Source organism: Rousettus aegyptiacus, unplaced genomic scaffold (assembly GCF_014176215.1).
Source record: "Rousettus aegyptiacus isolate mRouAeg1 unplaced genomic scaffold, mRouAeg1.p scaffold_m13_p_5, whole genome shotgun sequence".
Taxonomy (NCBI): Eukaryota; Metazoa; Chordata; class Mammalia; order Chiroptera; family Pteropodidae; genus Rousettus; species Rousettus aegyptiacus.
In genome coordinates this window covers 24,364,260-24,387,982 of record NW_023416308.1, presented here as the reverse complement: position 1 = coordinate 24,387,982, position 23,723 = coordinate 24,364,260, and the positions used below count along the sequence as shown (strand labels likewise).

Below are 23,723 nucleotides of genomic sequence, written 5' to 3'. Positions count from 1 at the left end.
CCAGGAAAGCTCCACACAGCCTCTACCTTACTGGCTTAAGATAGCTCTTCTAGAGTGTTTAAAGGGGTCATTTGCTGTCAGGTGGTGGGGGAGAGCCCAAAACTGGGAAGACCCTAACCCATTCTGAGCAGCAAGGCAATGAAATTGGTGCCCTTTCTGCTGAAGCCCGGGTGCTCAGGGCTTGGCGTGCATACACATAATCTCTGGCTTCCTCTTCGAGCGTGGCTCCCCTCTTCCAGACCACAAAACCCTTAACAAACACATCTTACCCAGCCAGCGGTGCTCTCCCCCTGTACTGTGGGAGAGCTGGGCATAGAATGTGGTGGCAGGTGTATACCCCAACGCTGCCCTGCCCTGTCCTACCAAGGGGGGGCGCGCTCCTCCTAGTCTGTTTCTCTGCCCGTAAGGGGGAGTGGCTCTAGGAGTGGGGAGGCAGTGGCAGTTTCCATGGAAAATCCTATCTCAGGCAAGGGTGCTAAAAGCACCAGAGAAGGGCTATCAGACAGAAGAGAGGGGGCTTGGAAGGAACAAGTATCTCTGAAGGGGTCAGAAAAAATTTTCTCTGTGAGGCCTCCGAGCAGTGATGTCATTTGCCAGCTCTCAGGTTGCTCAAACCTCTTCCTCTAAGGCATTTTCCCTACAGAGGTTGCAATTCTGACCCTTTCCCTTCAGGTGTCCAACCCCCCAGCCCAGCCCTTTACCCAGGGCCTGACAGTTTCAGAAATTGGGGGGAAGAGGGTGGAAGAAGGGAGTAGGGCTAGAATGGTTCCAGAACTGGGCCTGGAGGAGGGAGGGGCATTTCCTTACCCAAGGGCACCCGCCTCTCCCCTTGTTTGCTCTGAGATAGCCAGTTTCTCCCCTGCCCAGCACGAGGAGGCTGCCCTGTGGGCACCACCTTGCTTTCCTCTACAGGGACACAAGACCACAGACACCAGAAAGCAGACATGGCCCGGCTGCTGGGGCCTTTGCTGTACCGAGCACTGCTGGGCTTGATCTGCATGACTGGTGAGGAGGGGACCCGGGTGCTGTGGGACTGCGGGAAGCCAGTGTCGGGGCGGGGCGCGCGGGGTGGGAGTGGGCGGGGGAGGGGGGCGTCCAAGGCCTGTAGGGCTAAGACAGGGCGCGCGAGCCATTTGAGAAATTGTCTTCCCGGGAGGTTGAACGACCGCAGAACCTTTGTTTTCCTCTCTCCGACAAACACACCCTCATACCTGGCCAGTCTAGTCCTTTTACCCACTAAACCAGCTAAGTTGTGCGCTCCTCCCTGCCGGAACCTCAGGTTTTGAAAAGGGAGGGGTCGAGGGAGGGAGCCCCCAGTCTCCTTGTGGAATCCGGGTGGACTGGGCTCCAGACCGCTTGAATTTGAGGCCCCTGGCTGGCCTTCTGAGGACCCCTCTCTGTGCGTCCCCAGCCCTGGGACCAGCCGTGGAGGTGCATGTGCCCGCCGAGCCCCTGAGCACACCGGTGGGCAAGACCGCTGAGCTGACCTGCAGTTACAGCACGTCGGTGACAGACAACTTCGCCCTGGAGTGGAGCTTTGTGCAGCCTGGAGAGCCCATCTCTGCTGCTCATCCAGTGAGCCGAAAGCGGGTGGGGGTGGGGGGGACCTCCGGCCTATGGTCAGGTAGGCCTACGGAGGCAAGAACTCCTAGGGGGCCCATCCAGGATGAGGAGCAAGGACTGGAGTGTGTGTTGGGAGATCAGAAACCTTGGATAAAAAAAAAAATAAGTGGACTCGGGGACTGAAGGCTTCGTAAGCTCAGATCCTATGTGTGGCTCTGTATACCTGCCTTCCTCTCTCATGGCTCCCGTATGCAGCTTCCCTGTTAGTGCAGTCCCAGCTTCAGTTAACAAACCCATCGATGCTCAGCTGTTGTAATTGACAGTAGTATAAAATGCTGCCCCTTCCAGGAATATTTGTATTATTTTTTTTCCAAATTGAGAGCCATACTTAGCTGAAAACAATGAATCTGGTTCATTTAGCACCTGGGAAGGAATGGTATTTGGAGACAGAGTTTCATGATTCTGGTTACAGAGTATCAGCTTCCTTGGCTGGTGTAAGGGAGCAGCCTTTTGAGAAAGGATTGTAGAGTTGATGCCAGGCAGGAAAAGGTGTAGATGTGTCTTCTGCTTCTCCCCAGATCCTGTACTTTACCAATGGACATCTGTATCCAACTGGTTCTAAGGCAAAGAGAGCCAGCCTTCTTCAGAATCCCCCCACAGGAGGAGTGGCCACTCTGAAACTGAGTGATGTTCACCTCTTGGATACTGGAACCTACCTCTGCCATGTTAACAACCCACCAGATTTCTACACCAATGGGTTGGGACTAATTAACCTTACTGTCCTGGGTAAGGCAGGCCAGGGACCCACATACCCTGCTGGCCCCGCTAAATCCTCCATATACTGATTGCCCACCCAAGCACACCACCTCAACCAGGGACCCCAAGGGAAATTACCTCCTTTCTAAAGTGTTCTAATCCAGTCACATCCCTGTTCCTCCCTCCACAAAGAGTGCTCCTCCTTCATCTCTAGTAACAAGGGTCCTACATAAAGGGTGAGTCATGCCCCCAACAGCTTCATCTGTGGGAGAACTTCCCATTTGTAGCTCAGATTCTGTCCCTCCTCAGGTCAGTGGCAGAGGAGGGGAATGGCCATTAAAGGAACTAGGGTCCCTACCGATAAGCCCCAACTTCGTGTTCAGAGCTTTCCTCTCACCCCAAACTAGAGCCTACTTGGAGATGAGCAAACAGAAGGAACTATTAAATAGGCTGGGGATGTTTAGATGGGAGAGACAAGACTTAGGATGTGGTGTATGACAGCTACATTCACGGATCTGAGGAGCTGGCCTGTGGAGGAGAGAGTTTTCATTTCTCTTTGCGGGCTCAGAGGGCAGGAATTGGGGCCAATGGGTGGATATTAACAGTTTGCAGCCCAACACATGGAAGATTTTTCTAACAATCAGAATTTCCAGTAGTGGAAACCATTTCCTGGGGATGCAGTGGTGTGTAACAGAAGTGGACTGCTATTTGGTAGCTATATTGAAGCAGGAAATCTAACACTTAATGGGGATGGGGTTAGAAGATTGCTAAGGTTCTTTCTGTGACTTTTGCAGTGGCCCCCAGTAGCCCCTTGTGCAGTCAGACTGGCAGAATCTCTGTGGGAGGCTCTGCTGCGCTCAGGTGCAGCTCTTCTGAGGGAGCCCCCAAGCCAGTGTACAACTGGATCCGCCTTGGATCTTTTCCAACACCTTCTCCTGGCAGCATGGTGCAAGGTAAGGGCTAGGACATCAAGAGGGGACTCAGGATCTGGGTAAATCTGGGCTCTCAACTCGGGTCTTCTAAAAGGAAGGCAAGTGGCTTAGAAAAACCCTTGGTCAACTTAGAGCCACCCCAGGGGATAGTTTCTAGCAATGAAGCCTTCCCCCGCCCCCCGCCTCACCCTACCCTGCCCCAATCAGGAAGCAAACATCAGCCAGTAAGCACCCTACCTCAATTCCACTGCCAGTTTCTTAACCTTTCATGTGTGTGCAGTCTTCCTCTCCCCTGAAAAGGCAGCTGCTTTGGCACTTCCTCTCTGGGTCACTTCAATTACCTTCCTTCTTTGAGCCAGTTTTCCTACTAATAAAATGAGGTTGGCCCCTTCCTGACAGGATAATTGTAAGAGAAATATGCTCTTGTCCTAGTAGGTGCTCACTTTGAGTCAAAGTACTGATGGAATACTTCCTCCTTACCCTTTAGATGAGGTTTCTGGCCAGCTCATCCTCACCAATCTCTCCGTGGCCTCCTCGGGCACCTACCGCTGTGTGGCCACCAACCAGATGGGCAGTGCATCCTGTGAAATGACCCTCTCTGTGACCGGTAGGGATGCTGGGCAGACACCAGGCTGGCAGGCCTGGGTTGTGGAGGTGGAATGAAATTATCTGAGGGGGAGTCCAAGGAGGGTCTGCAGCTCTGAGGAACCCACATATTCTTAGACCCTTCCAAAGGCCGAGTGGCTGGGGCTGTGATCGGGGTGCTCCTGGGCCTGCTGTTCCTGTTCGTCGTTGCATTATGCCTCATAAGGTTCCAGAAAGAGAGGAGGAGGAAGCCTAAGGAGACATACTGGGGTAGTGACCTTCGGTGAGCAGGAGGGTGAGGGTTGGTGCGGAGAGGGAATAAAGGGTTTGGGGTAAGGGTAGGTGATGTCGGTCCATAAACTCTGACATCTTTGGGGTGTTTGGGTGTAAGGAGTGTCACTCAGCCCTGGGATTTGGTGGTGGTGGTGGTGGTGGTGGGGCAGCAGTATAGCCCGTGCTTTTGAGTGTGTGAGCAGTGCACAGGAAGAGTGGGCTCAAATTTGCCCTCACCTTCCTCATACTTCAAAGAATTTTCACTTTTCAGTTTTTAAGGCATTTTCATATACATCAACAGGATGTGGATGCCAGGAGTTGGATTTGCCCTGGGCACTCAGCTAAGTTGTTCTGTGTAGGGCAGCAAGGAGAAGCAAAAGCTGCCGTTGTCATCCACTTCACCTATCAGTCGTGGGGTCCAGGATAGGGACCAGAGTAAAATTTCTCCAAGTATGGTCCTCCAGTGAACTGGGCAGAAATCACTGAGAGGGAGCTTGTTAACATTCACATTCAGTCAACTTCCTACATATCCTGAAGTAGAATCTGTATGTGTTGGGGGGTGATGGGACCTGGAATCTTCATTTTAACCACAAATGATTCCTAGGCACGGAAAAGTGTAAAAGTTCCCAGGTTAGAGGGGTGTCCTGTCCTCTAAGGGATGCCCCCAGCCTCCACTAAGAATGTGTTTATGTCTATTAGAGAAGATGCCATCGCTCCCGGGATTTCTGAGCAGACTTCTGTGAGGGCTGATTCCAGCAGCGGGCTCCTGGAGAGGCCCCCCTCTGCCAGCACTGTGACTACCACCAAGTCCAAGCTCCCTATGGTTGTCTGATACCCTTCTTGATCCCTAACGGGGAACACCAACAATTAAAGCCTTTGGGTGCCATATTGTCTCCCTCTTCTTTCTGCAGGTACAACAAATTCTTCTGGGCAATCCAAAGAGTATTACCAGTAGGGAAGGAATGAGCTTGTAGTCCCAGAGGTGATGCTGTAGGAGGGAAGTTTGCTTGGCTCCAAAGGGTAGGTTTTAACCGAGGTCCCTTTCCCTCTTTCTCCTTCCCTCTCCACATTTTCGTTTGGTCGGAGTAGACGTGTTCAAGTTTCAACTGGTGGCCTTGTGCACCCAAGCACCCTCCCTTTTGGCACCCTCAGAACACTTGGACATTCCTCTTTATTGTTCACATTCCAACCCGGCACAGTCACATGCACATACGGAGATAAAAAAAACCTTCCGGCCACAGCCCCAGGAGCCCGGCGGGATTGGGCCAGAAGGGCAGGAGTTGGCTACGGCAGACTCCTCCCACCGAGCCTCCCGGGTGCTCTGTATTTGCATAACAAGAGAGCTGGGGGTGGGGGTGGCTCTCCGGTACCTCGGGGAGAGGGAAGAGCGGTTTACGCGCAGTCGTGGGGCAGGGGGCTGGGTGGTGAAATAGGGATTTCCGTTCCCATCAGAGCGAGGGGTATCCGATACCGTAAAAACTCTCTTCCCTTCTCTCTGCCCCAAATCCAAAGTTCTGGGGAGGGTCGGGGGCGGAAACAGCAATGAGACGAAGCCCCCGCCCCTTTAGCTGTGCACACAAAGAAAGGACTTTTCTTTTTTTTTTTTTTTTTAAGTGGGTGTCGTCCGGCAACGCAGAGGCTAGGGCGCCCTCCGCGGTGCACGCGTGGGAGCGTTGGGAGGCTGCGGAGGCGGAGTTGCATGCTGGTGCGGGGAGAGGGGCGATTGGGGAGCGCGAGGTTTGGTGCTAGGGTAAGGAGGGAGGGCGAACGGGGACCATACTAGAATGAACTAACTAAAACGGCACAGACTTAGCCACTCCTCGAAGGAGCTTGCCTGGGACAGGGTCTCTGGGAACGCAGGGAGGCTCCTGAAGCTGGCAGGTTGGCGGGAAGGAGAGGGTCACAAACACGGCAGGGAAGTCTCCTCATCGCGAAGGGGACGCGGCATCCATCTCTCCTCGGGAACTGAGGACAGAGAAGGTCTGAGCACCTGCCCTCTCCGGTACTTCCTCTCCCCCTCCCCTTCTCCTGGACCGGGACACTAGGGCAGGAGCTCCAGGGGGCCCCAGGCACCCTGAACCCGTCCCCTGCCACAAGCCACTAAGCTGAACCCAGCCGCGGCCGGTACGGCCGGTACGTGTGTGTGCTGCAGTGCGCTGAGAGGCCCTGGCCGGGGTCATGCAGACAAACGGGGTGACTGCGTATCTGTTTTAGTCCAGGTATGTCCCCGTCGCAACCTCGAGAGTCTTGGACGTATCAGAAACCCCGCAGGCGCGTGGTGCATTTTCCCCGGCTAGGAGGGGGTGACAGCAGGCAGAAGGAAGGGGTGGGGACTGGGTCCTTTCCTCCCACTCAGGGTTTCTACCCCGCCACTTTGGGGTCGTATTCATTACCTTAGAATATGCTCAGTGCTTCGGTCCGAGAGTGCAGAAGAGAGGGTGGAGAAACAGATGAGCTCTCAGACCCGCAGCGCCCTCAGCTCCCCACCACCTCCCGACTCAGATTTCCAGTCTCCCAGCCTTAGCTCCCCACGCCCCTCTCCACTCCCAGCCCGCCCTCTGTCTTACTTGCTCCTTCGGAGGTGGAGCAGGAGCTCGGGAACTCTCAACGGATCCCGGGGCTGGGAAAGGACCTGCTCACCTGGCCTAGTCTCCGCTGGGGCAGCCGCCCGCGCCTCCCCGGGCGCCCCCAGCTCCGCCAGGCCCCCCGGGGCCCGGGCCCTTCCGGCCACGTTCTCCGCTTTTGATCTTCTTCCTCGCCATGTGGCCCCGGAAACTCGCCTGGATTTTGGCAGCGGCAGCATTGGCACCAGGATCGTCCAGCGGGATGTCTAGAATGTCGTCGTCGGGCTTGGAGCAGGCGCTCTCCTGGGGGGTGGGGCAGGGGTACTTGTGGGGTGACTGGGCCAAAACTCCGCGAGGGTGGGGTAGGAGTAAGCCTTGGAGGTTGAGATGAGGGCGACGCGGGAGTGGGAAGTGCAACAGAAGGGCTAAGGCAGAGCGGGGCGCTGGTGTGCGTGTATCCCTCCTGGGCAGCCGCAGGCAAAAAGGAAGGTTCAGGTTCAGGTGGATACAACTGTGTTCCAACTCAGGAAAGAGAAGTGCCTGGTGGGAGGGGATCCAAGACAGTCATGCAAGACAGTCAGATAGCCCCAAGTGAGCCAAAGGCCCATGGCCATCGGCCGAGTTGAAAGAGCTGCCCAGATGAGTGGAGAGGGGTGGGGGTTGGAGGAGCAAAGTGAACAATGACAGGAACTTCTGAATGTGGTTGCCTTTCCCCTGTCCTCAGATGTACCCCAGCTCAGAAGGGATCCTTCTGAAATCAGGATAATATCTACCTCTGTAGGTCGTAGGGAAGAATAAACAACATGATATGCATAAAGTTTCTGGCACAATCTAGCTGTTCAATAAACAGTAGCTATTACTACAGTTCTTTTATATAATAAATTGATGTGAAATTGTTTTTGTAGGCCAAAGTGGTCATGTAAAAACAATTTCATATGGTTCAGCCTAATAAAAATCAGACCCTCCTCCATGTCTCAGGTTTCTGTTTCTCCTGCAGCCTGCCCCAGCGGAGAGGAAGGGGCAGGGAACTGACAGTACTGATTTCAAAGGCAAGGCTGTGGCATAGACAGGGCCTCAGCCCCTAACTGCTGTGTTGCTCACAGCAGTTAATTTGGGTTGGGATGCAGATGGTTACTGTGCAATTAAAAGGCTGTTTCTCTTTGGATATGACCCTCTGGCTTCAAAGAATTTGCTCTCAGTTTTTGGCCTGTAGACTTCCACTGCTTTTAGTTTCTTTTGCTTTCTGGGTACGAGATGGCCAAGGTATCACATAGTTATTCAGTTATATTCATTTCCCCATCCAGTTCGCAGAAGTGGGATGGGTATGAGAGCGGCTTCAGTGATTACTGCCCCAACCAGGTTGCCTTGGGAGCACAGGTCTAAACCCCAGTTAGACCTGAGCACTGGTTCACAAATGCCTTCCCTCATTGTGCTTCCTAAGGCTGTCATCATTTCCTGGGTTCATAGTTCTTCGGTGTGTGCTCGAGATGCCCACAATTGAGTTAAATGCAGTTAAAATGAGTTATTAAGAGGCCAGTGTGGTTGTGGAGGGCCCGGCACACTTGTTGTCATCCTTTGGTCTAATGCTCTCTTCCTGACATCTTATTCCCCACCTACAAACTGAAGCAACACTTTTTTGGTTTCTTGATTCTCAGAGCTCAAGACTTTCTTAGGACATTCTCAGGGAACAATGTGAAGCTTCTCCTCAAAAGAGAACAATGATCAAAGCGACCATTCCAGACCCACATTTCCTCAGCTGGCAGCTGTAGAAGTTGAGCTGAGGAAGGGGTTTATTTTCCCAACCACGCTAAGGCTGACCTACTGTCACCACCCACCCCAGCTGGATCCAGAATGGAAACCTGGAAGAACAGGGAAAGCCACCCCCAGCATGCCACTCCTCCCCAGAATCAGCTCCCCTCCCTCCAGCTGAATCCTCAGGGCAGAGCTGCTAGGCAGCCTGTCCACAGGCAGAACTGGAGGAAAAGTAAAAGGAACCCAGGAAGGGTCATGGTGCCTGGGCTAGTGCCTTTAAAAGTCAGATTTGATGGTATGTGCCTGAGAACTCCATATGAACTAGGGGGCTTTTGGGGGAGGGACATGCATGAAGGTAGAAAGTGCACTGGTAGGCAAAACAGGAACCATGGCTTCTGGTCCCAGATGGGCACATGACTTCACCTCTGAGGGTATCAGTTTCTTCAAGTGCAATTAGAATTTGGCCTAGATAAAAAAAGTCTTCTTCAGCTCCCAAATCCTTAAAGTTTAAGAATTATCCTTGCCTACTGCTTATGTTATGCCTGGCCCTGTGCTAAGCACTTTGCACACATTACCCCATTTAATCCCTATTTCACAGGTCAAGAAACAGCCTCAGTCACTTTGCAACTTACTCAAGGTCACGGAATTGACAGATTCTAGTAGTAGGATTCAGAAGCCTGTGCAATTAACCACCCAGGGAAGGTAATTCTTTCTTTTGAGTTCAGCTGGATCAAATCAACTAGACTAAGCAAAAGAAAGGAGTAGGATCTCCCTAAAAATGTTTCTTTGCCTTTCATATTCAGTGAACGCAGAAAAGTTGTGTGTGCGCATCTATCTATCTATCTATCTATCTATCTATCTATCTATTATCTTTTTATCTATACCAGAAACTGGTACATTTGAATCAATAGCTCTGTCTCTTAAAAAAAAAAAAAAAAAAAAAAAAAAGATCTGTTCCCTTCTCATTTCTCTTTGAGCCTCCTTACCAAGGGGAAAGAAGGAGGTAAGGCAGAACTAGGTTAGAGTCCCTAGAATGAAAGATAAACAGGAACCTGCCCCTAGTTGCCCAGATGCATTCTGTTCTCTCTACATGTTCCAGCTCCCTTCCAGCACTGAGCCCAGCCCTCCAAAGAATGGGGATGGGGTAGGAAGAGGCTAAGTACCAGCCTTGCTCCAACCTTCTGCTCGGTCACCCCTTCTCTCTCTTCTTGCTCCCCTATGCAGTCTGACAATGTTGTTGTCTCTTGCTCAGACCTTTAGCACTAAAGACCTAGGACAGGGCCTGAAAGGAGAAGGCTCCTGTGTACAGAATACACTGTAGGAGGTGTCCCAGGGCCCTGTGCCAATGGAATAATTGTGTATTTGCCTCTTCTATACTGTTAGGTGAGCAGCTTCTCCTTTCTTTAGGGAACACTCATTCCAGTCATGCCTACCAATCACTCAGTTTGGCTTCCTGGGCACTGAAGAGCATGGTCAGGGCAGACCAGGGCCTTATAGGCCGGGACCCAATATTCTACCCTAATTACTCCTGCAGGTACCAGCAGAGACAAGTTACATTCCTTTCTTGGCCTCTTGGATTCTTTCCTCTCTCACCTCTTTCTACAGACCATGCCTCCTGCCTTCCCTTCCCCATCATTCTTACCATCTCAGCAATATCGTGTCCCCCATACTCATATACAGAACCCTCCATCCATTTATTTTCTCTACTTTAGAAAATACTGCGGGGCGGTGGGGAGGCGGTGAGGAGCTCTTCTTCAGTAGAGTCCAAGAACCTCCATTAAGAACCCATTCCTCCTTTCATAACCAAAAATGGCTTCCTGGAGAATAACGGGAAAAGACTGGAAGCAGATATGTTATCAGGGTTTTCTCCAGGGGGTGGGATTGTAAAGGATTAACATGTTTCTTTAATTTTTATATTTTCCTATTACGCGCATAGTACCTTTATAATGAGGAAAAAAATAGTAAATATGCAGAGGAGAAGTAAAGTATTTCAACCAGACAAGGCTATGTTCAAATCCTGTCCTTACACTTGGAAGCTGTGCCTCCTGGGACAAATCCTTTAATCTTTCTAAACCTCAGTTTGCTCATCTATAAAATGGGGAAAATAATAGCGACCTCACAGGGCCCTTGTGATGATTAAATATAAAGTGTTAGGTATATGCTAAGCATTCACGGATTGACTTATTGATATTAATGAGTTAAAATAATGATACCACAATGACTTGCCTTTAAGTTCTTTCTGCCTCTTGGTACTCAGACATAAGGAAGTCTCACCTCTTATAATCTGGGCTATCTTCTCCTTCCGAATCTCACTTTTTGTTTTCTTTTGTAAGCCATAGGGTAGAGGGCGGGGAGCAGGCAAAGTCATAAACTCTTGTATCATTAGCTGGATTGACCGAATGGCTGAGATGCAGGGACTTTACATATATAAAATAAATTTTATGTATGTGTGATCACTGTACTCCTTGAGTGAGCCAGGCACTTTCAAACCCGAGTTCCCTTGACAGCAACCTTCTTTGTCGTTAGGCACTTGCGCATCCAGGTCTCCGTGGGCGCTGACAAATTGCAGACACTTCCTTCCCTCACCAGCAGGGATCTCTCGCGGTCACCCAGCACCCTAAAGGGCTAGAAGGCGTTGCGGACCTGGCCAGCACCTCCCCAGAACCTCGCCGAACCTCACCGACTAGGCTCTTTGCTGCTCATCATCACTAGGAAGCTAACCGATATAAACTGACTATCCCGCCCTGCACCATACAGGCCACCGGGGTCCGGAGGATCATGCTCTCCTCCCACCGACGGCGGCGGCAGTGGGATGAAGAATGAGTTGGAGGCAGAAAGCCAGGAAAAAGGAGTCAGAAGGGAGTCACCTCGGCATCGCTAGGCGACGGTTTTCAGTCTCTCTAGGGGGAAGTTTCTCTTTTCCTCTAATCTGCAGCTTTCCTGCTGCAGAGCCCTGCCGAGCTCCCAGTCCAACCCAGACTGCCTGGCGGATGGGCTCCCAGACGCCCCCGCGAGTTGGGGTGCATTTTCCCAGGGTTTCCAAGTCAGGCGCGTGCCATCCACCACCACCGCCGCCGCCGCCGCCGCCACCGCCACCGCCACCGCCACCACCACCACCGCGTCTCAACGGGCACCCTTATTACTCCTCGATCTTTGGACTCACTTCCCTCCTTCACTCATCCTCCAGGGGGTTCTCGGGAGCCCATTCCCCGACCAAACAGGTTGGCCCATCCCTCAGGCCCTCTAACTTACGGTGCAGCAGTCCATGCTGGTGTTGGGAGTCCTCGGCTGGGCAGAGCTGGCGCAGGGCGGGGCCGAGTCTGTGTTGTGCCGGGTTGGGGACTCGGGGGCTGAGCGGCGCCCGCCGACCCGCGCCAAGCCCTCTGCAGAGCTCTCGCGTCCGCTCTCCCGCGCTCCGCTCTGCTCGCGAATGTAACCTGAGCCCTGCAGTCGTGAAACCAATCAGGAGCCGTCTCGGGCAGAGTGGGCGGGGAGACTAGAGGGATGACCACGCCCTCTCCGCCGCGCTCCTGCTCCTGCCGCAACCCCTTCGCCCCCACACTTCCATCCACTCCTCCTACACACGCGTCCTCCCAAATCCAACCCCTTGCTGCTGAGGCGGCGGACTGCCAGGAAGGTGTGGAGGCTCCTGACATCCCGGGCACGAACACGCTCACATCTGGGCACAACACCCTCCCACCGATATATGGAAAACCACGCACCCTTCACCATCTTCCCACACTTCCACAACCTAGCCAGAGTCCCGAATAGGGCTCCCTTTAGCTTCTCTCCCCCTCAATCCTCAAACAGAAGCCCCAGAGGTGAAGTTAAAAAGTCCTGTCAGCACTCTGCTGTGGAATGGAGAATGCTGTAGGTTACACAACCTGGTGGTGAATACACAAACACAAAAGCTCACAAGCTTACGTGTTCGTATACAATTTTCCCAGGCTCACTGAAATGTGCACATAAATATGCAGACACTACAGACACAACCTGCAAAAATAACTACACAGACCTTGTACACACACTGAGCAGATAAACGCAGACGCATGCGCGTGCACATAAGCAATCACCCTACCCGAGATGTCTGCATTACATATCTATTGTCTATCCTTGTATCTCTTTGTATGTCCTGCTCCAAACAAAGTCATATGTGTGCAGCACCAATTTTGTATGTATTTTTATATGGATATTGACTTGACCTTTCCCTCCCACCCCCATACCAGAGGCTCCCTAACCTCTTGATCCAATGCTTCAGAATAAGACAAAAACTGGCCACTCTCACCCTTGCCCCTGGGAAGACAAATATCCTAAACCTTAGTAGAGGGAAATATCTAAAGTCATGGCTCTTTGGGTCCATGATGGAGGAAGGATGTGGGCTTGGTGAGAGGCTGGGAAGGGGAGATATGGGAGGATCATCTAGAAGGAGCAGCCACCACTTTTCTGGTGGCTCATCTCCCCTAGCCTGTCAAGGTTCTAGAGCTGACTGTGGCATGTTATGTGGATGAGGTGGACCATATCTGAGAAAACTAAAAGGAAATTCTTTTTCAGCTAAGGTCCCACGGGAGAGAAGGAAGAAAGAATGGGTGCTACTCAGGCCTGTTGACTAAAGCAGAACAAGGAGAGGAACTGAGGCTCTGGTTGGGACTGGGGATCCAAAAACAGCACTTCAGTGAACCCGTAGTTTCCTTCCTACCCGAACGTTTTTGCCATGGGCTTTGCTTGGCAAATGGAAAATGAGTGGGAAGGAAATTCCAGTGGCCACTCCTGATGAGGACAAGGTTAGCCAGCTTGGGCCTCCAAGTTGAGCTGGATGCTGGCAGGTTCCAGGGCTTGGGGTGTAGGGGTGTCTCTCTCAGCATATTTGGGACCCACCCACCTTATAGCTGAAAATCTGTTCCCCAATCTGTCTCTGGCACATTCTCCATCCCCCACTTCCACCAAATGGCAGTGTGTCGGGGGAACTCAGGCCCTTGCCTAAATGATGTGCACATCTGGGTCCTTAAGTTGTGCCCGTTCCTGTTGGACTTCAACTCCAGAATCCAGAGGAGAGAAAAAAGGAGTAAATCAGGGCCAGAGTGGATATGAGGCCTGGACTCTGCTTTTCTCTTCCCAAATTAGAGCTGAGGAATTCGGGATTTAGTGAGTTTGCAGTAAAGTCTCCCAAGTTGCTAGGCAACGTCCCTCTGCAGCCTGTGCTGCCTCTGGGCCCTCTTCCTGCTGGTCAGAGCCGGAGGGGGGGGGTATCTTTACAACAAGCCTCCCCCCAAACTCCCACACAGGCAGCACAGCCCTTCCCTCTTCCTAAAAGACACCTTTGTGTAGGGAGAGGGTGTCTCTGAACACTGGCGGGCCTATGGGAGAAACAGATACAGTGACTGTCAGTTCCATTCGCAAAACAGCCATTTCAGCAATAGCCCACTTGAGGCGCCTACGCAAAACTGGCCACAGAGCTTGCCCTGGGGGATGGGCAGGCTCTGAGGTGAGGAAAAGGTAGACAGAGAGGAAGGCAGAGACAGGAATGAAAAGACAGAAATTCACAAACTCAAATATCCAGAGGCACGAGTAGCAACATGTACGGCCTCATTTAAATGGCATATACAGGTAGACCCAGAATGCGCGTGCACACACACACACACACACATCCACACATTCATTGTGGGCATGTTGCTACACATGGACATCCAAAGACACACACAGCAGTGGACCCCTCCTCCATCACGCATCTGGGACATATACTTCCCCTGGTAAGGGGTTCCTCTTCTGGACAAGGTTTATCAGCAAGGTGGGCTGGATGAACCTCTGAGCCTCTGATTCTCAAATGGATGAGCTAGGAAAAGGGATAGGGAGCAGAGCAGAATGCCTGGGTCTGCTGCTCTGAGAAACAGGCTGCGTCATTCTATGAGGCTCTGGACCTTGGCAGAGCAGTGCGCGCGCGATGACACTCCCCACAGAGGACTGCTTGGCCTCGGGCCTGGATGCCAAGGTCAGCTTTTGGAACATTACCTATTAACCAGCTGGGCTTGGGTCTGTCATTGCCCTCCTTGACCCTTGGAATCTCAAAAACTCTCAGCCCCTACAGATATTGAAGGAAAAACACTACAAGCCTGGAAGGGAAATAAGCTTTTGAAGGGCCAGGTCGGAGAGGGAGCTGGGCATGTGGGTGGGTGGACTGGATCCTGCAGGGAGCACCGAGGAGGAGGAAATTGACTAGAAGCCCAGGTGGGCAGAAGAGGAGGTGGTTAGACAAAAGAGAGGATAAAAGATGGATTAGTGGGAAGCTTCTGAGGTCCAATACAGATCTTTCTTGCCACAGATGGAGGGGATTTAGAGAGAGTTGGTCCTTGTAAGCAGAGAAAAAAGCTACTACACATGGCAAGCTATTTGCCAATACTTGTGGCTTCCCTTGGGAGTAGGCATGTTCTGAACATAACATCCCAGCTCAAGCCCACAGAGGGACTCCATGATCAGAAGAGACTTGTGCCTCTGGGCAAGCTCATATGGGGGCTTCTTGGGTTAGGATTTTACCCATTTGAGTGGAAGGGATGGAGGTAGCAGAAAATTCTGTTTTCTGTGCAAACATTTCAGCTTTTGCTATAGTAGTATTTTTAGCAACTTGGTTGGCAGAGGAGGAGCCCGGGCACATTTTTAAAGGGGCCTCTGCCAGACTGGAGGCCTCCTCCCACCCTCACCCAGATGTCATAAGGGAGAGGGGGAGAAGTACACCACTCAATGCGTGCCTTCAAATATAAAATCGGACTTGCTGGACATTAGGTGACTAATAACTCATCTTTACCAACAGTCCTTGTTAGTCATCATCAGCATCATTATCGTTAGCAGTATTATTCAGAAGAGTAAATATTTCTGAACTTCTACTCTGTGCAGGGTGCTGCTAGGGTCACAATATGAAAGCTTAATATAATATGCTTGGTAAGATGGAGGAAGGAGCCCACGCTTCCGATCAACTACGGAGTGCCATGTGCTGTGCAAGTCTAATCGTATATGTGATTTCATGTAACTCTTACAATGACCCTGTGAGCTGGCATCACCTCTCCTATTTTTCAGATGAGGAAGTGAAGGCTTCTAGGGATTAGTAACTTGCCCAAGGCTACACAGTCATTAAATGGATGAGTCCAGATTAAAACTCAGAGCAGAATAGTAACCTTATCCCAAAACCAAATAGTGCTTTACAAAGTGCTTCCATGTCCATGATTTAATTTGGTGCTCTTGAGAACTGTGCATGGGGCATTAATATTTTAATTTATTTATTTTTATTTTTTAAAAATTTTCGATTATAGTTGGCATTCAATATTATTTTATATTGGTTTCAGGTGTGTAGCGTAGTGGTTAGACATTTATATAATTTGCAGAGTGATCTCCCCTGATAAGTCTATTACCCCTCTGACACCATACATAGCTATTATAATATTATTGATTATTGACTATATTCCCTATGCTGTGCTTTACGTCCCTGTGACTGTTTTTGTAACTCCCAAGCTGCGCTTCTTAATTCTTTGACCTTTTCACCCAGCCTTCCAACCTTCTTCCCATCCGGTAACCATCAGTTTGTTCTCTGTACCTATGAGTCTGTTTCCGTTTTGTTTGTTCATTTATTTTGTTATTTAAATTCCACGTGTGAGTGAAATCATATAGTATTTGTCTTTCTCTGTCTAACTTATTTCACTTAACACGGGGGTATTTTTAACTCCTTTCCTGAAGAGGAAACAAAGCCTAGAGAGGTTAAGTGACTTGTGACTTGTCCAATTAGGACTCCAGTGAATTGCAAAATTAGGGCTAAAATGTAGGAGTTCTGACTTTGAATTCTGTGTCTTTTCACCTCTAAACTGCTATGTACTACTCTCAGCCTTGCACTAGGGTAGATGGAATGGGTTAAGTGCTTACAAATCAGACATAGTCTCTTCTCTCTTGGATCTTATAGTTTATTGATAGAAGCACATATGTGTGTGTACATATATATATACATATATATGTATGAGATATATTTATATCTCCTAAAATAATAAGTGATAGATACAAATGAATGGTGCAGACAGTAAACTTGGGAGTTGAGGTGTGGGAGAAATGATTGAGAATTTAGATGATCAAGGAAGGCTTCCTCAATGAAGATGGTTTGGAGGAAGAATAGGATACAGAGATGTAGAGAGGGCTGGGAACGGGCAGAAAGATATTTCAAGCATGGCAAGTGTTGTAAGCCAGGCACTGAATTTAGTGTCACCGTTAGCTTATACTACCGCAGTTCAGAAAGGCCTCAAGGACTGCAGTCCCAGTCTTCTTCCCCTCACACAGCATTTCATGTCTAAAGTTCAACACTCTGACTTTATCTATGGTGACAAATTGGAGCCTGCCAGGACCTCCAGGTACACACCAGATGTGTGCTCATGTTTGCTGCACAGTCTTGCTATTCTTCGGAGCTCTAACACACACCTACCCCTTGCTCCTCCTACTGGTGTGTCAGGTGTCTGCTTCCTCCCCCTCCACCTCCTTTTTCTCCGTGTCTCAGAGTAGGTCAAAGTCCTGGAGGTGGGCTGCAACTTGTTTCTCATTGCCTCAGACAAGTGGTACTTGTTCTGTACCACACATCCTGTCTGTTAGGACCAACACTATCACTTTTATAACAAGGTAACAACCACTTTGTTCATATTTTAATGAGAAATTCTAATACAAACCTAATAACCACCTCGATTTCGGTCCAGACAAATGCTTGTTTTAATTGGTTTTTATAAAAAGACTTATATGAAGTATAATTCTTATCTTATTCCTTAGTCCATTTTAAGACTCATTCTCCTTTTGTGGTTCAGCCAGGCAGTCAGATAATAGAAATTCCTGGTTCTACCAGCAATGTATATCAAGTGGAGTTTAGGCCATTCTCCCCATCATTGTCTGCCTCAGTGCAGAAGGGGGAAAGTTGTTATTCATGAGATGGAGACCCTCTTACAATCATCCAGAATGAATGTCTCTTGGAGCATGTCAGTGTGGGGGTCAGTATTCCACCCCCACACTCCTCCAGGCTGACATTTTAATCTGAGAGCATTGAATAGTGGTTTTGATCTGGATTCACTGGCCATGGCTGACATTCGTTTGGCATCTAGCAATTATTGCTGTGTATTAATACTTTTTAAAACTTTTTATAAAGAAAAATTTAAACATATGCAAATGAATAAGGTAGTATATGAACTCCACTGTATCCATCATTCACATTCAATAATTCTCAGCTCATCACCAAATTTATTTAATCTGTATTCCTAATGATTCCCCCATTATCATTTTATTCATTAATATTTAAGTATGTGTCTCTGAAATATAAGGACTCTTTAATACTTATTTTTAGAGCATATGTTTATTAGACTGGCATGGTAACTCCATAAAGAAAGAGATTAGAGCTTTTTGAATTATTATTAGTTTCAAGTATACAGTGCATTGGTTAGACACTTATATAGTTTATAAAATGATCCCCCTAATTGCTCCTTCTCTCCTCTGGTTTCCCATCTAGCCAATATATTAATGCTAACTGCATTCCCTACACCATCCTCCCCATCCCCGTGACCATCTTTCAACTACTAATTTGTACTTCTTTAATGCTTCACCCCATTCTCCCAGCCCCCCAAAAGTTTATTTTATTTTATTTTATTTTATTTTATTTTATTTTATTTTATTTTATTTTATTTTATTTTATTTTATTTTATTTTTAACACTGTAGCCTTAGCTCAATGTTGGGGATATGGTAGATACTAAATAAATATTTTTTGAATGATGGACTTAATAAGGGAGTAAATAAATAATATTGTCAAGAGGGAGCGAGGGGTAAGGAAAAGTGCATATTTCTGTGGTCAGGCTTGATCTAATTGGCAGGGGCCATAATTCTGTTAGAGGCCCAGGTACATCTTTAGCAAGAACTCAGTAGGTGGGCCTTAAATAGGGAAGCAAGTCCTCACCTCTCTGAGATTCAGTCGGGGCTTCCATTCTGAGGAGCTGAGACATATAGACACATATTTATATGTTTATACACACATGAGGTGACCCTGCTTCATAGGAGCAGTATGAGAGGCAGAATATGAGAGAGCCTGAGAGCCTGGGAAGGATCTATGCCTGTAAACCATTTTATCTCATTTAATGTTTCTATTTCTGTTTTATTATTTTCTTCCTTTACCTTGGTTAAGCATTTCAACTTTATCTTAGCTATGCAATCTCTAGCCGGGGGACCTTTAAGGAAGAGTTTTATACTTGGTCTTAGACGAGGGAGCCCGTGGTAGAACAGCCAGCTTGGTGGCAGCAGTCATTAGTGAGACATCTCAACAGGAAGCTGGCCTTCGGAAGATGAGAGTCAAAGTCGTGGTGTCGCTCTGTCCCACTTGGAGTCTCTTTCCATTGATGATCTTGGAAGGTTTTATTTTTATTTTAAAAGTGGGTGGTCCGACAGTTGATTTTAATTCTTCTGAAGTTTATGTGTTAATGACTTCTGCCTGCCAGGTCAAACCAGCAGCACAGCAGCACATTGGGTGGATGAAGACCAGCCTGCCGCTGCCATTTATAAGGAATTGAGAGCCCATCACTTTCTTTAAACCAAGACAGATTGGCCATCTGGCTAGAGATTGTGTTACCAACCATCATCTTCTTCTGAATTTTCCTATTACCTTCAGCGAAAATGGTTAAACATTGGTATAGAAAGGTCTCTTACCTTTGGACTTCAAAAGGAAGGAGACCTTGACATAATTGTCCTAGTAGTTTGTCATCCAATATGGCCACGATATAGGTGAACAGATATTAGAACTCAGCTATTGTAGGGCATGGGTGGCAGCCACCTGCAAGAGAAAGCTTCTTCAAGGACACCGCTCAACATGAAAGACATGTCACACACCCTTGGGACTACATCATGACATAGGAATTTGGTCAGTTGGTCAAATGTCCTTGAGTAGTTCTACCCAGATTAACCTTGGCTCTAACCCTGGGAAATAATGTCTGCTCTGTTCGACTTTTTTTTTTTTCTTTTTCATCAGACTGAGGCACTGGTAAGTCAAGGGTTAATAACTACAAGCTTTTGTTCTTCTGTCATTTGGGTGGAGCATTTAAGTTTAAGGAGGTGAGTACCAATAGTTATTTAGGCTGATATACTTTTGTTATTTCTGCTTTGCCTGTCGTGGGATTGTGTGTTGGAGTGGGGTGAGGGTGGGGAGTGCTGGAACATGAGCTGTTTTTGGATTGGATTGTTAGTTGAAATGTTCCTGCTGCTTAGAGAGCATGCTAGGTAAAACTGCTCTGTCCTTTTGACCCTGAAGGCTTAAGGTTTTTAAATAGTCTTTCTATAGGTGATACATGTTCACATATACCTACCTAGGAGACCAAGATCAGTACAGTAGACATAATCCTATTTAGTAGGTGTTCTTCAGAAGTGAAAGAATATAAAGCTTGGTCCCTAAAGAAGAGAGAGTGCTTTCTGTTCTCCTGGGAACAAGATGGTTGAGCTGGGCCGCTTTACGATTTTGCTAAACATGTGTCAGTTCATAACAACAAGAAAATTCCACATTTGGGATATTATGTGAGGATGTGTAGATCTTAAAACCATGCTGGTATACACTGCTGGTTACCTAAGCCAAGATCCATGCATTCCCTCTTCTTGCTTGCTAACAGAACTGTGCTTTTGTTGGGACGGTCAGGAGTCCAGACTTGACAATGCTTCATAATCAGTCTAAGCCTGTTTCTACTTTTTCAGCTCTTATGACAGCGAGGGTGAGTCACAAGACCCAGATGTGGCCAATGAGATATAAGCAGATTTCTGCTGAGAGATCTTCCAGGAATCTTTTGCTTTCCAGATAGGAAGAGGCAGACACAGCTGGCACCACCAGTCCCCCTTATTTCTGCCTTGAATACAGACTTGATAGCTGCATCAGTTATCTTTTGACGCGAAGCAACAGCAAATGATAAAACAGTGAGGAAAAAACTTTTGTATATTTAAGCCCTTATCATTCAGGCTTTCTATAAGAATTACACAAATAGATTCCTAATATGCCAAAATAATATAAGAGGTGTTCGAGTGTATCAGATCAACATACCTATCATTTTGACAAGTTGGGCACTGCACATACAGGTTATATTCCTGGATTCTTTGATGACAGACTTTGAGAATTCTGGGTTGGAACAGTTGATAATTTGGACGTGAGTTTATGCGGTCTCGTGCAGTTTGCCTTCCTAATTAGGTGTTCTGGATTGGCTCTGCTGAATTGAAGGAACCATGGTAGGATTCTAAATGACCATTTATAGTTCCTATAGTCACGCTCAAAGCCTTTGTCCCCTCTTCTCTCTCAGCATTTCTATCACATCAACCTCTCCCAGTTGTCCCATGTCTGGTGTGTGGGCTTGCTATAATTAGACTTACTGACGATTAAGAAAAATTCCTTTAAGACAGAGATGAGAACTCAGAGATAGAGGAGGACTGGATGGGTTTGGGCATTTTATCTCTAGCCACATGGCTGGTCTCTATTGGTTTTTATTTAGTTATTTATTATTATTATTTTATTTTTATGTATATTTTTAACCTATGCCTACAGCACCTGGTCTTCCTAGGTGGTCTCCCATCCAAGTACTAACCAGGCCCGACCCTGCTTAGCTTCCGAGATTAGACATCGGGCTTGTTCAGGGTGGCATGGCGGTAGACCATGGATTGTGGCTCCACTGGGGAGTGAACCCCAGGACTTTCTGTGTGTAAAGCAGATGTGCTAACTGCTACACTATGGAACCACGTCCTCTATTGGTTTTTAAAAAGTGATAGGTGGTAGATCTTCGATTTTTAAATAAATGGGAGCAAAAGTCTGGTCTTAACAGGTCATTGGATTAGCTGGGTAGGCAGAAGTCATTAACACATAAATTTATTCAAGGGAACTGGGATTAAACAGATCAGACCACCCAATGAAAAAACAACCCACTTCTTTTAATAAAAATAAAAATTCTCCTAGGTTAGCACTGGAAGGAAAGAGATCTCAGGCAGAGTGGATCTTCATCCAGAATCTCTTGTTTGTACAGCCTTTAGAGAGCTCTTTCAGCCCGTGGCTCCCCTCCTCACCACTCCTGCAGACCACACTCATAGCCCATATATATATATACATATGCAGTTGCCCACCTACTTGTGCTGATATTCTGAAGGGTCAATTAGATATTTTCGGGACAAAGATTCTCTGCCAGTTCTTTGGCTAAAATAGGCTCGTCTCCTTTAAAATGGGCATTACTTTTCACTAGTACATGGGAATGACTTGTACCTCTAAGGAGAAAACTCTGAAACACTGGGAGGGCACTTATTATTATCCATTATCATTATTGTAAACCAGTACATATATACAAGGACTTCTGAATTTACCTTAAACTAGAAATTTCATTAGTCTAGAAGATCTAAAATTATTTTATTGGGAGCACTTTCTGTGCCAAATATTTATTATGAGCATTTCTTATGTGCAATCTGCTTTACACTTTTTGAAGTATTGATCAAAACTCTCTCAGTCATAAGGAATAGAAATCTAACTTCTATTAGCGTAAAAGCATAAGTCACTGCCAGGGCAGAGGTGAAGCTTCAGGAAAAACGAGATCCAGGAATACAAAATCTTATCAAGACTCTCTTCTTCCTTTTTTATCTCTTGTCTCTGCTTTCTTCTGCCTAATGCTGTCATCTCCATAATATGGGAATCAGGGCTTCAGGCAGCTCTAACGTTAAATCATTATAGCCTTGGGACCAAAGAGGAAATATCATTCTTTGATCCCAACTTCATTAATAATAATTTCGGAATTCTAAGACAAGGTGTCTGATAAACCAGACCTGGGCTGCCTGCCCATCCCTATACCAGTCCCTGTGGCTATGAGGATGAAGTATTATAATTGACCTAGCCTGTGGCACAAACGTGTGGCAGCTGAATTATATGATTGGCAGTGCCCTCCAGAACCCTTCAATTAGAGTGGGGGAAGAGCAGAAGAAAGGGGGCTCTTCCCAACCAGGCTGAGTAATGTATGCCCATCTCAGTACTTTATGTCATGTAATGCTTACAATAGTCTCATGAAGGAAATACTGTTATCCATGTTTTACAGACAAGAAACGTGGGTAAACAGAGAGGCTAAGGAACTTGAACAAGGCCACACAGGTGGTAGGCAGCAGAGCTGGGATTCTATCCCTTTACTCCCTTCCAGGAAAGGGCATCTTGGTATTGAAGATGTTCTTCAGGCTTCTGTTTTATTCTGGAGTTACTAACTTAAAAAACAACGATTTCTTGGGCCACTTAACTGGGTCGGCATGGCCAGACTTGCAGGTGCTGTCAGGTCTCCACTTCTCTTGCCGTCTTTCAGCAGTGCTTCCCCGAGTCTCTCTGTGTTAGGTTACCCCTCAGACTGGTGAGAAGGCTGCAGACAGGCCCAAAACTACCAAAGAAAAGGAGACTGTATCTCTTTGCATTCATATGCCAAATTTTGTGAAAAAGGATTCTGCCTGGCCCTTCTTTGCTGTGTGCAGATGATACTGACAAACACTCCAGGACAATGTGGACTGGGCCAGCCCGAAGACGGGTCGCTGGCAGTCACAAACATGTCCACATCAATGTCTAATAAGTGGCATCAGGATAGTACGGAGTTGTGGTCAGTCCCCTCCTTGTCCATATTCCCCTGGCACTTTACCAGCAGATACCGCACTGCTTAGTAATTGTTTACATTTCATCTTCCTCGCCAGGCTATGAACACCTATAGAACCAGGATGTGGTCTTTTATTTTGACATTTCAGCATCTACCTCGGTGCCTGATATGTAGTAGGAACTCAGTAAATATTTATGAAATGAATGAATAGAATAGTGTGCTATGGTTTAGAAAACAAGCATTGTCCAGAGGTCTAGCATGCACCACAATAATAAAAACTACCACTTAGACACCACGAAGTAAATGATAACTACTTCGCTGAAAAATTTTACATATTCATCTCATTTAAACCTAAACACAATGAAAATGTATGCAGCACTTCTTATAAGTCATGCACATAGCTGGGGCGAGGGAGGTCACAGAAGTCGAGGATATGACGTGTCAGGAGAGTTTGATCCTATGGAGAGGCAAGGTAACTAAGGCAAGTAAAAGACCTCTTTGAGACAGTACGTGATAAGTTCTTCCATTCAAATTGATGCTCAGGTGCTTCATGGAGAAGGGCCAGTTTCTGTTCAGCTTCCAAGGAGGAACTTGGGGATATTTTTAGAGCAGGGTTAGAGGAGTGACAAGATGAGCTAAAATCATGACATGTGTGGTAAGGTTAAAGAAACTGGAATGA

At 47.8% G+C, this 23,723-nt stretch overlaps 2 protein-coding genes and 1 pseudogene across 4 annotated transcripts; 1 reads left to right on the top strand and 2 right to left on the bottom strand.

Annotated features, from left to right (window-relative positions):
• Positions 1 to 40: 40 nt before the first annotated feature.
• On the top strand, positions 41 to 5,598 carry VSIG2 (V-set and immunoglobulin domain containing 2). 2 transcript variants are annotated; one of them, XM_016124930.2, is made up of 7 exons: positions 41 to 1,005; positions 1,412 to 1,575; positions 2,142 to 2,349; positions 3,114 to 3,272; positions 3,739 to 3,858; positions 3,975 to 4,119; positions 5,021 to 5,598. In XM_016124930.2, the coding sequence occupies exons 1-7, from the start codon at positions 945 to 947 to the stop codon at positions 5,073 to 5,075; spliced, it is 912 nt and encodes a 303-aa protein (XP_015980416.2). In that variant the 5' UTR covers positions 41 to 944; the 3' UTR covers positions 5,076 to 5,598. The 2 variants fall into 2 exon arrangements, with proteins under 2 accessions (XP_015980416.2, XP_015980415.2); XM_016124929.2 differs by having other exon boundaries at positions 4,809 to 5,598.
• On the bottom strand, positions 5,263 to 11,860 carry NRGN (neurogranin). Of its 2 annotated transcripts, XM_016124931.2 has the most exons (4): positions 11,678 to 11,859; positions 6,750 to 6,976; positions 6,503 to 6,520; positions 5,263 to 6,074 (listed from the first exon to the last, which is right to left on the bottom strand). In XM_016124931.2, the coding sequence occupies exons 1-2, from the start codon at positions 11,690 to 11,692 to the stop codon at positions 6,755 to 6,757; spliced, it is 237 nt and encodes a 78-aa protein (XP_015980417.1). In that variant the 5' UTR covers positions 11,693 to 11,859; the 3' UTR covers positions 5,263 to 6,074; positions 6,503 to 6,520; positions 6,750 to 6,754. The 2 variants fall into 2 exon arrangements, with proteins under 2 accessions (XP_015980417.1, XP_036077107.1); XM_036221214.1 differs by lacking the exon at positions 6,503 to 6,520 and having other exon boundaries at positions 11,678 to 11,860.
• A 9,119-nt stretch (positions 11,861 to 20,979) lies between these two features.
• LOC118603450 lies at positions 20,980 to 21,095 on the bottom strand (annotated as a pseudogene).
• Positions 21,096 to 23,723: the final 2,628 nt, after the last annotated feature.

What these genes read in the sequence shown, in the direction of transcription:
- VSIG2 (XM_016124929.2), top strand. Translation starts at nt 945, where the DNA reads ATGGCCCGGCTGCTGGGGCCTTTGCTGTACCGAGCACTGCTGGGCTTG. An exon ending in TCCTGGCAGCATGGTGCAAG is followed by an intron (nt 3,273 to 3,738) that starts GTAAGGGCTAGG and finishes CTTACCCTTTAG; the next exon opens with ATGAGGTTTCTGGCCAGCTC. An exon ending in AATGACCCTCTCTGTGACCG is followed by an intron (nt 3,859 to 3,974) that starts GTAGGGATGCTG and finishes ACATATTCTTAG; the next exon opens with ACCCTTCCAAAGGCCGAGTG.